Genomic DNA, 13,973 nt, shown 5'->3' with positions numbered 1-13,973 from the left:
CCCTCCACCCAAACACACACACACAATCAACACCTGACCAGGCTTGTACGTGGAACAAGGCCATCCCTCCACCCAAACACACACACACAATCAACACCTGGCCAGGCTTGTACGTGGAACAAGGCCATCCCTCCACCCAAACACACACACACAATCAACACCTGACCAGGCTTGTACGTGGAACAAGGCCATTCCTCCACCCAAACACACACACAATCAACACCTGGCCAGGCTTGTACGTGGAGCAAGGTCATCCCTCCACCCAAACACACACACACAATCCACACCTGACCAGGCTTGTACGTGGAACAAGGCCATCCCTCCACCCAAACACACACACACACAATCAACACCTGGCCAGGCTTGTACGTGGAACAAGGCCATCCCTCCACCCAAACACACACACACAATCAACACCTGACCAGGCTTGTACATGGAACAAGGTCATCCCTCCACCCAAACACACACACACAATCAACACCTGACCAGGCTTGTACGTGGAACAAGGCCATCCCTCCACCCAAACACACACACACAATCAACACCTGACCAGGCTTGTACGTGGAACAAGGCCATTCCTCCACCCAAACACACACACACACACAATCAACACCTGACCAGGCTTGTACGTGGAACAAGGCCATCCCTCCACCCAAACACACACACACAATCAACACCTGACCAGGCTTGTACGTGGAACAAGGCCATCCCTCCACCCAAACACACACACACAATCAACACCTGACCAGGCTTGTACGTGGAACAAGGCCATCCCTCCACCCAAACACACACACACAATCAACACCTGACCAGGCTTGTATGTGGAACAAGGCCATCCCTCCACCCAAACACACGCACACAATCCACAGCCTGACTGCGTCCTGTGTAGAGTGGGAATTCTTTGATGAATTAATTTATGAGATGTGAGATGGTGACCTGAATCATTTGCATAGGAAGGAGTGTGCCTTTAAGAAAGTGTGAAATAAGGCGAAAAAGAAGAGCTGTTGTTCTTGGATTAGGATATCACTGGGAAACATGTCCGAGTACAGTCTTTGTTATTAGAATAGCAGACCTGTTTAGCAGTATGATTTGGGCGTATTTTGTACGCCAAATTATTATCGGTACGACAATACGCGACACACGCACAAAATACGACTAAGAAAAAGTCTAGAATACGTTTTCCGGTGTGGGTGTGCTGATTACGGGATGGTACAACTGATACCGGTTTCGGTCAAAGGGAGATAACCCTGACAGCGAGTCTTCAGTTGTGGAAACCTCGTTCGGTTGTTGGCACGTGCGATCGTCTGGACTATCGTGGCAAAATGAAGCGGAAAAATTTGCCAGTTTCGGATGATTGTACCAAGTCTTAACAGCAGAAGAAGCAGATTTTTGGGGAGAAATATAAGAAAGAGCCAGGAATTGTGGAGTCTACTGTACTAAAAAGTCATGCACACTGTAAATCAGATTTATCCGTTGCCCATGCTGAAAAATATGACATCGAACGACACTGCAGTTCCAAAACTCACCTGGACAAGGTTGCTGCAAAGAAATCCGATGAAAGCTACCAAGGAATTATGAAGTTCATTCCCGCAAAGCAAATCCTGCCAGAAGAAAAGGCTGTAGTCCGTGCTGAAGCAATGTTTTCTGAGATGATTGTAAAAATGAACTTGCCACTGTCAACCGCAGATGTTATTTCACGAACTTCATCTTTTCATTATCAATCTGTTTGTAAGACACTGGTTATAATGCTACAAACTGACAGGTAAATAAAATTGTTTTATCCCTGTTGTATTGGAAGGAGTTAAATTCTGAAGGTGTTCACAAGACATGCTATTCTTACACAAACACGTTTGCACCCACGCGTACATTTTCCCTGGCGCATAGCCCATATGGCTTTGCTTGCAAAGTACACCAACCTTTTGAAGAATACACTCAACTTTTTGGGAAAGTACTCTTGCCTCGGGTTTAGGGTAAACAGGTCTGGAATAGAAAGAAACATACTAACATTATAAGATGTTTGGTGGCTTGTTGACAGACCAGCTTTTTTGTTGGTCCAAGGGGACCATATCGTCTTTTGTTTCATCTTTATCGACAAAGGCCGAAGGCCGCGGTTGATAAATATGAGACAAAAGGCGATATGCTCCCCGAGGACCAACAACAAAATGCTGGTCTGATGACAAGCCACCAAACATCGTTTTTGTCATCATTTTGGTTGTGCAACAAAATGCACAATAACCCACAGGGAGACGAATTTTTAGAATCCAACTCCGGGCCACAGTAGCTCGAGATAACACGTCAACCTTGTATGTGACGTCAAACGTAGCTTGTTGACGCTTTTCTTCCAGTCTGAAAATGTACAGAGCTGCGATCATACGTGTGAGTTCAGTAAATGTTGAGCATATTTTTTTTCTTTTTAAGTGTTTATGACTTTTCGTTGTGGATTTTGCGATTACAGAGATAAGTTGCAAATTGACCATGAGTCGCCGCGGTAATTATCAACATTGATTGGGTCTTTGAGAGTGAATGCTTACAATCGTTGTCCTCGGAAACACAAATCCAAAGCCGCGATGGTTCCACACATCAAACAATCAGCCTGATTAGCTTTTACTTTGACAATCCACGTTTCACCTGAAAGCTCAAACCCATTCACCACCTCGATTTATTGCACAGTATTGGCGTTAACCGGTAATTACCGGTATTTTACCGGTTGAAATAAAAAAAATACCGGAACATAATTGGCTGCTGGTATAACCTACCGGTTGATTTTTAGAACTACCGGGGGTTTTTTGCTGGTAAAACAACAAAACCAGTCCTCTGAGTTGGACTCTTACTGGTTCCAACGACCAGCCCACCTTTTTTTTCTGAATAGTTTTCATCATAAAAGTTTGTGTACCAGTTTGAAAAAATATTAGTGCCATCACTGTTGCATGGGGAACATGAGATTTATTTCCCAGGTGTTTGTGAATGAAAACTCGTAAAAATGATGACAATGCGATTTGACTTTGCTTTCAGAAGAGGACACGGAGACGGGGACGCTGATGAAGCAGCAGTTTGACGCCTACCTCCTGTCTCTGCCAAACTGCGTCAACCGCGACCTCATCGACAAGGTCAGTCCCATGATCCTCTTGCTGTAGTGTGATGGAACAGAAGGTAGAGAAAGATATGACCAAGAAAAGAGAGAGAGCGAGACAGAGAGAGACTGAGACCGAGAGAGAGCGAGAGGGAGAGAGAGAGAGACTCAGAGGGAGAGAGAGAGAGAGAGAGGCCTGACAAGAATGCGAGAGAGGGTTGCTATTAAGTTTACCAAAAGGAAAGTTTTGAAGGATTAGGATGAGAATGACAGGGAGAGAGAGAGAGAGAGAGAGAGAGAGAGAGAGAGAGAGAGAGAGAGAGGGAGAGAGAGAGAGAGAGAGAGAGAGAGAGAGCAAGACAGAGAGAGACTGAGAGGGAGAGAACTTTGAACTTTGAACTTTATTACAGGAACTTTGAACTTTATTACAGGAAAGATAGCATTAGGTCCGTAGGACCTTTCTTACAGCTAGTCCTGAGAGAGAGAGAGAGAGAGAGAGAGGCCTGACAAGAATGCGAGAGAGGGTTGCTATTAATTTTACCAAAAGGAAAGTTTTGAAGGATTAGGATGAGAATGACAGGGAGAGAGAGAGAGAGAGAGAGAGAGAGAGAGAGAGAGAGAGAGAGAGAGAGAGAGAGAGAGAGAGACTGAGAGGGAGAGAGAGAGAGAGGCCTGACAAGAATGCGAGAGAGGGTTGCTATTAAGTTTACCAAAAGGAAAGTTTTGAAGGATTAGGATGAGAATGACAGCGATGTTTAGCCAGAATCCAAGTGAGCAATGCTATTGCCACATTTTGTGGCAGAATTTTATAGATGATTTAAAACTGGGGTTGCTTTGTCTTTGCTTTTGCAGGCAGCCATTGAGTTTTGCATGAACTTCAACACAAAGATCAACCGCAAGAAGCTGGTGCGAGGACTGTTCACTGTACACAGGACTAGGTAAGCTCACATCTCCTTAGTGCATGTCTGTATGTGCATCTCTGTGTGTCACTGTCAGTAGTTGTGTGTTTGTCAGAGACAGAGACAGACAGGCAGAGAGAGAGAGTGAGAGACAGAGACAGACAGGCAGAGAGAGAGAGTCAGAGACAGACAGGCAGAGAGAGAGAGTAAGAGACAGAGACAGACAGGCAGAGAGAGAGAGTGAGAGACAGAGACAGACAGGCAGAGAGAGAGAGACAGAGACAGACAGGCAGAGAGAGAGAGACAGAGACAGACAGGCAGAGAGAGAGAGTGAGAGACAGAGACAGACAGGCAGAGAGTGAGACAGAGACAGACAGGCAGAGAGAGAGAGTGAGAGACAGAGACAGACAGGCAGAGAGAGAGAGTGAGAGACAGAGACAGACAGGCAGAGAGAGAGAGTGAGAGACAGAGACAGACAGGCAGAGAGAGTGAGAGACAGAGACAGACAGGCAGAGAGAGAGAGTGAGAGACAGAGACAGACAGGCAGAGAGAGAGAGTGAGAGACAGAGACAGACAGGCAGAGAGAGAGAGTGCGTGTGTGTGCCTGCCTGCCTACCCATTCATTTGTCTGACTGTCTTTTTGTGCCTATTTGTGCCTGCCCTCCTATTAACCTGCAGTTCTCCTGTATTTCAATAAAGTTTAGACTATGCAAGTGCTCTGAGATGGAGTGGTTGCTGTTTCCAAATGACTGGTTTATCTGAGGGCTGTTTTGGCTGATTTCTGTGTGATACTGCTTTATAAAATACTTAACGTGATCACTGAGTATGTTATACTGTGTGCCAGGTATGACTTGCTGCCGTTCTACGCCCGCCTGGTGGCCACCCTGTTTCCCTGCATGCCTGACGTGGCCAATGAGCTGGTGCAGTACGTCAAGAGTGACCTGCGATGGCACGTGAGTTGTGACATCTAGCGCCTCTCTTTTGTTGTGCTATGTGGAGTAATGTTCGTGGAGGAATGAGGGTGAACTCAACAGTGCACAACATTGCACCACGCAAGACCTGTCAATATAACACTTACCTCGACAGTACTATTCTTGCACATTATCTATTATAGGCCGAAAAAATTGGACAAAACGCTGCGTGGGTACAATTATCTCCCATAACCATGCGCCACCGTGGATCCCAAGCACTGTCTGAGTGCTTCCCCCTTACAGGATGTAGGTGGCGCGTCCTCTTTCTTTTTTCGCGCGTGACAGTAGGCTGTGTTTCTGCTGCGCTCCCGGATTATTTTGGATTCTAGAGTCTTCTTTTCTGTGTGGATTACCACCTGTTGGATTTTTGTGTGTTATTCCACTTCTGGCTTGAGGCTACGTTGTTTTTCTTCCAACTTGTGCCTCCGTTGTTGTGTGGCGGACTCGGCGTGCCTACCGTCCTACTTCGTGGTGACCGGTCGTCTGCTTCTCGTTTCGCCTCATTCACTTGAGTATTGACCTAATTTTCTTTGAATTTTGTTAATTCTCGATTTTTTAAGGGTACGTACAGGGCGAGGTAGGATGTCTCGTCTTGTTTTGGGCTCTGGTTCTACGGAACCAGAGTCTGCCGGGGGCAACCCTTCTCCGGGCGCACAGCGTCATGTTTTGCGCACGGACAGGGGGACCTTTCGGCGCTCCGACTCTCCCTCCCCAAACGCTTTGCGTTTGCGGCGAGGGAGGGCGGAGAAAGCCTGTTTGAGCAAGCTCAATGCGAGCTTGCTCAAACAGGCTGGGCTTGAACCTGGGACTTCGGGCGGGGCTGCGCCGTCGAAGGTTCGGGGAAGGTCGAGGGGAAAGAAAAAGCGTCTTTCTCCTTCTCCTTCCGTGGAACACGCTTCCCCCCCTTCGACGCCGTTGTCCGGCCCTCAGTCTCAGGCTTCAGCTCCTCCCGGTTTCAAGCCTGGGGGGAAGGTTTCCTTCTCCTCCCTGGCTCGAATCCGGGGGCGGGTCGATTCCCAACCCTCTTTGGGGGTTGGTGAATCTGATCTAGGGGCTACGGGAGAGACTCAGGTTTCGACTTCTTTCTTTTCCGGTGCCTCTCCTGTGCCCTCCTCGGTTTCCACCGCTGTGGAAGCCAGGAGGGACACGGGTCCTCCTCTGAACTCCCTCGCTGGGTCGTCTACTGCTGTTTCGACAGTAGTCTCGGACTCATGGGGGCGGAGATCGGAGGAGATGACGGGGTCTATGAATTCCCTCCCCGCTGGGGTTGGGATGCGAATTGACCCCGTTCAGGGCGGTCCTGTGGGGGCAGGGGTTTCAGGCATCGTGCCTACGACCACTGCTACTACGGTTCCCTCTGACGTCCGTGTGACTGGTGGCTGTCCCTCTATGAAACGCTCCGGCCGACTAGTTACTGGACGTGGAGGTGTTCGACAGAACGTGGTACTTCTGTCGAATGGTCAGGGCGACGGGAACATTGTTTCTGTTGCTCAAACCGACACCTCCGACCGGACCGTCTTGACCCCACGCCATTCCTTAGCGTCTGGTGTTCGGGTGACGGATGGTCCGGACCAAGGGTCCGGAACGGTCCAGGCTTACGGGTCGGGATCGAACCGGACCCACGGGTCCCGACTGGACTTGACCTCCGGGTTTGGTCCGGACGGGACCCATGGTACGGGACCGTACCGGACCTTAGGGTCCGGTGCGGGACAGTACCTCTGGCCCTTGCCGGACCCCCGGACCTACGGGTCCGGATGGTACGGTACGGGACCAGTGGTCCGGTCGGGACCGGACCACCCGACCACCTCTGTTGGTCCGGGTGGTCTGGCACCGAACCGGAACACACCGGACCACCGGACCTACGGGTCCGGATGGTACGGTACGGGACCAGTGGTCCGGTCGGGACCGGACCACCCGACCACCTCTGTTGGTCCGGGTGGTCTGGCACCGAACCGGAACACACCGGACCACCGGACCTACGGGTCCGGATGGTACGGTGTTTCCACGTCCGGACCGAACCACCCGAACACTTTTGTGGGTACGGATGGTTCTGTGCCGAACGGGACCTCCGGATGGTACGGGACCGGACCGGACCACCGGACCGGACCGGACCACCGGAACACCGGACCACTCGACCGGACCGGACCGGACCACCGGAACACCGGACCACCCGACCGGACCGGATCGGCACCCCCGACCGGACCGGACCATTTCTTTTCTGATCAGACCCGATGGGTCCCTGTTCAGTCTATAAATGGCGGGGGTTCGTTGGCTGGACTGACCCAACAGTCGCAGGGTTTTTGTTGTTCTCTCCCTTCGGCTGCTGGAGACGTTTCGTCTTTGGGGCAGGGGTCTTCGCGGCCTCTTGCTTCAGTGGGCGTTTCGTCACAGTCTACTTCATCACTTTCGGCTCCTCCCCCTCAAGCTTCCTACACTCCTGCTGTTGAGGAGTTGTCGGGAAGTGAAGAGGAGAGTGAGTCAGAGGACGATGGGGAGGAGGATCAGGGTCGCCCTGAGGTTAACACTGATCCTCTACCCTTGCCGGTTTCTGATGGAACTTCCGAAGCTATGCTTCGTACTTTCCAACAGTACATGACAGACATCACGCGGCGTCTTGACGCCACGGATGCCTCTCTTAAGCGTCTGTCGTCTAGTGTTCCCAACCCTTCGGTTGACACACAGGACGTGGAGTCTGAGGACGAGAGGCAGGAGGCTCTCCCTCGCACAGCTAGAAGGACGTTTGAACAGTTTCAGGACGTCCTTCCCTCCGACGCCCTCTCGTCCTTGGAGTCCGCTTCGGCCCGGGCGCGGGAGGCACACGCCGCGTCTGCCGGCGGCTCGTTTTATGAACGATCCGGCCGCCAGCAATTCGCGTTCCACCCTAGTCTTAGTGCCACGGTGGAAGCGGCAGCACATCGCCTGAGGAGTACAGATTCACGTGCGAACGCGACCTATGTTCCTCGGGAGGACGCGGATTCAGTGCCGTGCTTTCCTTCGGGAGGCGCACCTCCACTGTTTCCTCGTGTCCAATCTGTTTCGTCCCTCCCTTTTCCCTTTGACTCTCGAACTCTCCCTTTCCAGACTTCGAGTGTTCAGGGTGGGGCTGACGGTGATGTGTTCGTTGGGGAGGTGCCTTCGGTCAAGAAGGTGGAACTGAGCTCTGCTTCGTTCCACAATCTTGAGGCCACCGTTTCTTCCATTGTCGAGGCCCAATCACAGGCCTTGACATGGATGAGCACGCTGTCCACACTGTTGGACCCTCCCGATCGGGCAGAGTCCGATTCCACTCGGGTCCTTGACACGGTTCGAGTGGATCGGGCTTTGCATGCCGTGCGATCGTGCGTGACGACTGCGGCAGAATTGGCCATTGGAACACGGGTCCACTTGTTGGCCCTGTTCCGTGATCATTTTCTGGCTACTTCTTTAGTGCCTCCGGATATGAGGAAGAGTCTGAGGAACACGTTTCCTCAGCCTTCTTCCCTTTTTCATCCGGGCACTGTCCGTTCTGTGGTGGAGTCCACACGCCAGAGGAACACTGATTCTCTGATGGTTGGCCTCGCTGCTTCGGCGACGTCGGCGGGGAGTAAGAGAAGTGCTACAGTCACCTCCAGCTCCCAGCCTCAGAGGAAGAAGAGGAAGAAGCCAGTTTCACTGCCTCCTTCTTCCTCCTCTCAGGCGCCTGTCGCGTTCCCCCCTGCGGCCCCGGCTTCTCGTGCTCCCAAGCGTAAGAAGAAGGGTGCTCAGACAGGTAAGGGTAAGCAGCACCACCAGGGGGGTGGTCGCAAGCCTGCGCCTGCCCGCCAGCAGAATTTTCAGTGAGTCCCGGCCCTACGTTGACGCCCCCTCAAGTTGCCCCTCTTTCGTCCGTCGGTTCCCTTTTTCGGGCCCGCGACATGTGGGGCAGACTGGTCTCCAACCAGTTTATCTTGAGGGTGGTGGGGTCGGGGTTTTCTCTACCGCTGTCGTCACAACCTCCATTGTCCGCTCTACCTTTGACGTTCCCCCCTCCTCGAGACCCTGCCAGATGGCAGGCTCTTCAAGACGAGGTGAACTCGTTGGTCGAGAAGAAGGCTGTCTACCCCCTTTCTCAGCCTTCTCCGGGGTTCTACTCCCGCCTGTTCACCGTCCCCAAAAAGGACGGCAGGTTCAGGCCGGTGTTGGACCTCTCCACCTTGAACTTGTACCTTCGCAGGTGCAAGTTCAAGATGGAAACCCCTTCGTCGGTCCGGTTGGCCATCCGGCCAAACGATTGGGCCACGTCTGTGGACCTCCAGGATGCTTACTTCCACATCCTGGTGGCCCCGGGGTACCGACATCTGCTCCGGTTTGTTTGGGAGGGCACAGTGTTCGAGTTTCGGGCCCTCCCATTCGGCCTGTCCTTGGCCCCGCTGATTTTTACAAAGGTGGTCAAGGAGCTGGCGGCGTTGGTCAGAGCTCAGGGTGTGCGTCTGCGTCAATATTTGGACGATTGGCTCACCCTGGCCCAGTCTCGCGATCAATGCCTCCAACACACCCGGCAGGTCCTGGAACGGACCCATGCTTTGGGGTTCCAGATACAGTGGCACAAGTCAGACCTCGTGCCAGCCCAGCAGTTTTGCTACTTGGGGATGGCGTTCGACACAGTGCTTTACACTGTGTCTCCCTCCCCGGACAGAATCCTCTCCCTGAGGCGAAAGATCCTCTCCATTCAGGCTTGCCGCGCTGTTCCTCACAGGCGGCTGGCGGAACTGTTGGGTTCCATGGAGTCTGTCGCTCTGCTGCTGCCCCTTGCAAGGCTACACAAACGTCCCCTGCAACGGGCAGTAGCAGATCGGACTTCCAGGCCTCTCGATTACACCGAGTTGGTCCAGATCGGGCCTTGGTTTCACGAGGCTGTAGTCCAATGGCTGGACCCGATCTGGCTCAACTCTGCGGTGCCTATCCAACCGAGACGGCCGTCTCTCTTCCTGTACACCGACGCTTCTACGCGGGGTTGGGGGGCCCACCTGGACCTGCACGAGGCCCAGGGGGTCTGGACCCAGGAGGAGTCCCTCCTACACATCAACTTTCTAGAGTTGGAGGCGGTTCGTCGGGCTCTGCTGGAGTTTCGCCTCCTGATTCGGGATCAGGATGTGTTGGTCCACGGGGACAACACCACATGCCTAGCTTACCTTCGCCACCAGGGGGGCACCAATTCTCGGTCCCTCTCCCTGTTAGCGGAGGAGATTCTGCTCTGGTGCCAGACCAATCAGGTCCGGATGTCAGTCCAATTCGTTCCGGGGAAACTGAACGCCCTGGCCGACATTCTCAGTCGGGGCGATCAGGTTCTCCCCACAGAATGGACCATCGCTCACAACGTTCTACGGCGTCTGTGGGCAAGGTGGGACCGTCCTCTGATCGATCTGTTCGCAACTCGATTCAGCGCTCGGCTTCCCAGGTACGTCAGCCCCTTTCGAGACACGAATGCGTTCCACGTGGACGCATTCACTCTCTCGTGGAGGCTCCTCGATGCTTACGCCTATCCCCCGACATCTCTGATTCCGAGGGTACTGGCAAAGTATCTGCAGGAACGGCCAAGACTGATTTTGGTCGCGCCTTACTGGCCAACAGCTCCGTGGTTTCCAGATCTTCGCGGTCTCACCCACGTAGACCCTCTACCTCTGAATCTGGACGGGGGAAGTCTGCTCCAGCCTCGATCAGGCCTCCCTCATCCACGTCCAGAGAGTCTGTGCTTGACCGCATGGCTCTTGTGCGCTCCAAACTGCTTGCACTAGGATTGCACAAGAGTTCAGTAGAGTTTTCCTTGAACGCTAAGAGGCGATCAACTAATCAGCTCTATGACTTACGCTGGAGAGCTTGGGCCTCCTTCGCCTTGTCCAAGGGGATAAAGCCGCTTTATCCCTCAACACAGGACTTGGCCAACTTCCTGGTGGAAGTGTATCAAAAGAAGAGTCTTTCTTCTAAGACTCTTCTTGGATACAAATCTGCCATCACTTCCACGATTGCGGCTGCTACTGGTCGCAGACCTGAACACTTGATCAGTTCCTCCCTCATTGCTAATGTCCTTTCGGGTATTAGCAATGCAGCGGTGTCTAAACCTCGGGTTTCATTTCCCAAGTGGGATGTCTTCCTGGTTCTCAAACTCCTGCGTAGCAAGGAGTTTGAACCCCTGGCAGGCATTAGTATCAAGTTCCTGACTTTTAAGACTGTGTTCCTCATCGCTTTAGCCACTTGCCGTAGACTCAGTGGTATTCAAGCTTTGAGTGGCCTGGAATTTGACATTGAGTTCACCACACATCAGGTGACGTTGGCTTTCCTACCAGACTTTCGAGCCAAGAATCAGAATGCCTCGGAGTTGTCCAAACCAGTAGTCATTCAAGCCTTGGCTCCCACTCTTGAACATGATGACCCTGATCGCTTCCTCTGCCCAGTACGTGCCCTTAGAGTGTACCTGGATAGAACACGTAGCTTTCGGTCTTCTAAGCGGTCACTGTTTGTCTCGCTTAATCCGAAGTACCAATCGGATATTTCTAGACAAACTTTAGCTCGTTGGCTGACCTTGCTTATCAAACAGGCTTATGTTCATGCTCAAGTGGATGTGGTCCCTGACATCAGGGCACACGAGATTCGGGCTATCGGCTCCTCGTTGGCGCACGTGCGGGGTGCCTCGCTCCAAAGCATAATGGCGGTCGCGTTCTGGAAGACTCCAGCCACGTTTATTAACCACTATATGCGAGACTTTTCCAGTCTCAGGCTTGACCAGTCGTATGGCATTGCCAAAGCAGTGGTTGCCAGCATGGTCACGTCAGTCTAAGGTATTTTTCTTGGGTATATTTTCTTTTACAGTAGTACTGTTCGAAAATTGCCTGGGTATCTTAATCCTTGGATTTAAGTGATTTTGATTAAGGAGTTTAATACTCTACATATCACCCTCACACCACTCTGGTATTCTGTGCAAGAATAGTACTGTCGAGGTAAGTGTTATATTGACTGTAAGGCTTCTTTTTAAGCCTACTGTCTATATGATACTTACCGAGACAGTACTATTAGAGTTTCCCTCCCGCCTCCCCTCTTGATATGTTATGGGCTTTTTGAGGGTCTGCAGCTCATAAAGAAAGAGGACGCGCCACCTACATCCTGTAAGGGGGAAGCACTCAGACAGTGCTTGGGATCCACGGTGGCGCATGGTTATGGGAGATAATTGTACCCACGCAGCGTTTTGTCCAATTTTTTCGGCCTATAATAGATAATGTGCAAGAATAGTACTGTCTCGGTAAGTATCATATAGACAGTAGGCTTAAAAAGAAGCCTTACATTCTTCTGCTAGTTGAGGGCATCGAGTGATCGTCGGGTTATGGGTTCCAATCCGGGCCGGGACGGACTCGGGTCAACTTTATGGGCAGACTCAGAGACGGTATCCATGTTCCACCCCTGTGTCACTACTGTGGCACGTAAAAGACCTTGGTCATTCTGGTTGATTACACCCAAACACGCATACACCTGGGTAGGGCGACTCTGGTGCTGCTAGCTTTCCACTGAGAGGAAGCGACCCGAACTTCCCAGCAATGGGACAATAAAGTAATGAAAATGATTTTTTGTACTTTGTGTAATGTTGCTCATTTTGTTTTACCAAGCCTTATCGCAGACCTGTTTACACTACACATTGAGCGTAGTAAACTACGATTTTGGTCCCCAAACTACGCAACTACGCATGCTTGTCTTATACTACGCAAACGTTTCGCTTCGACTACACATTTTGACATTTTGAATACACAAAAACGCGAGCGAGTTCCGATCCATAATTTGTACTAACCGGTTGTGTACTGCGTGCAAAACATGCCCGGCGCCCGCGAGAGTAGCGTAGTCAGTTGGTCTTGCTGCTGTTATAACAACTATCGCGGGCGTTTCAGCACATACTTTTCTGAACGCGGTCACTTCGTAGCTCATTCTTTCTGGAGGGAAAAAAATGGCTGCAGCGACGAACACGGATTCAGAAGACTTTGGCGATCAACCGCCACGGAGCAAAAAAAAGAAGCTTGGTCAAACTCCCAGCAAGGCTTTTCTGCCAAAGTACTATGAGGAGCATCCATGCCTAGTTTCGTGGAGAAAAGGGAAGCATTTTGCCCACTGCACTGTGTGCAACACGGCTTTTTCAGAGAAGCACAGTGGGCTTTACGACCGTGTAACCGCCACAAGAAAAGCACTTCTCATGAGGAATTCGAGAAATCCCGACCAAAGCAGAGGAAAAATTGGACTGTTTTGTGAAGAAACCCGTGCCAGGGAAAGAAGACCAAGACAAGCTCACTTTTGAGAGATCGGTAACCAGAGCAGAGGCAATGACCTGCCATATTATTATTATTGCCGACACAAACCTGTTCTGTTTATATATGCAAATTTGCCTTCATGTTGATACACATACTCCCAGTCCCTACTTTTTGTGACTTGATGTTCTCAGATTGTCACAGGTCTTGAATAGGGCTAGGGGGTCCCACTGTATATGAACTGCATACCCCTCAACATAGCTTTTTTTTAACAAATCATGAAATGTTCCAAACTAGTTAATAATTTTTTTCTTAACAAATAAACTTAATGCTTGGCTTGTATTTTTGTGGGGGCTTTGTTTGTATTTGTATGAGGAGTATTGTTCACATTGTAATAGTTTTGTTTGGAGTGTTGAGTGTTTGTTTTAGTACGGTATAAGTAACTGTTCTGTTTTGCGGTTTGGGTTGATCAAATTGAAATACTACACATTCACCTGCCAAACTACACATTTGCCTTATTTTCACACCCAAAACTACACATGGTACATTTCAGGGGTAGGCAGGTCTGCTTATGTATTACGGTAAATATAGTTTGCATGTTATGAGACCGTGATATCAGTGTACAAATAAATTGTTTTTACATTTTACAGATGAGGAAGAAGGACCAGATCAATATTGAATCAAAGCTGAAGACCGTTCGCTACTTAGGTAAGAATTATTTTCTCTCCATGTATGAACAAAAGTGAAGAAGTGTTAACACTCACTTGTTGTCTGGTATTTCCCTGAACCACAA

General features: G+C 50.8%; 1 protein-coding gene across 1 annotated transcript in view; it reads left to right on the top strand.

Annotated features, from left to right (window-relative positions):
- LOC138965275 (regulator of nonsense transcripts 2-like) overlaps positions 1 to 13,973 on the top strand; it is a 45,660-nt gene that overhangs the window by 17,022 nt on the left and 14,665 nt on the right. The window contains exons 19-22 of the mRNA XM_070337394.1: positions 3,013 to 3,107; positions 3,923 to 4,008; positions 4,814 to 4,922; positions 13,831 to 13,888. Of these exons, the coding sequence (XP_070193495.1) occupies positions 3,013 to 3,107; positions 3,923 to 4,008; positions 4,814 to 4,922; positions 13,831 to 13,888 (348 nt within the window). The remainder of the gene's footprint in view (positions 1 to 3,012; positions 3,108 to 3,922; positions 4,009 to 4,813; positions 4,923 to 13,830; positions 13,889 to 13,973) is intronic.

Source organism: Littorina saxatilis, linkage group LG4 (genome assembly GCF_037325665.1).
Source record: "Littorina saxatilis isolate snail1 linkage group LG4, US_GU_Lsax_2.0, whole genome shotgun sequence".
NCBI classification, from domain to species: Eukaryota; Metazoa; Mollusca; class Gastropoda; order Littorinimorpha; family Littorinidae; genus Littorina; species Littorina saxatilis.
Note: the sequence above shows the minus strand (reverse complement) of the source record. Positions and strands in the feature narration are given on the sequence as shown.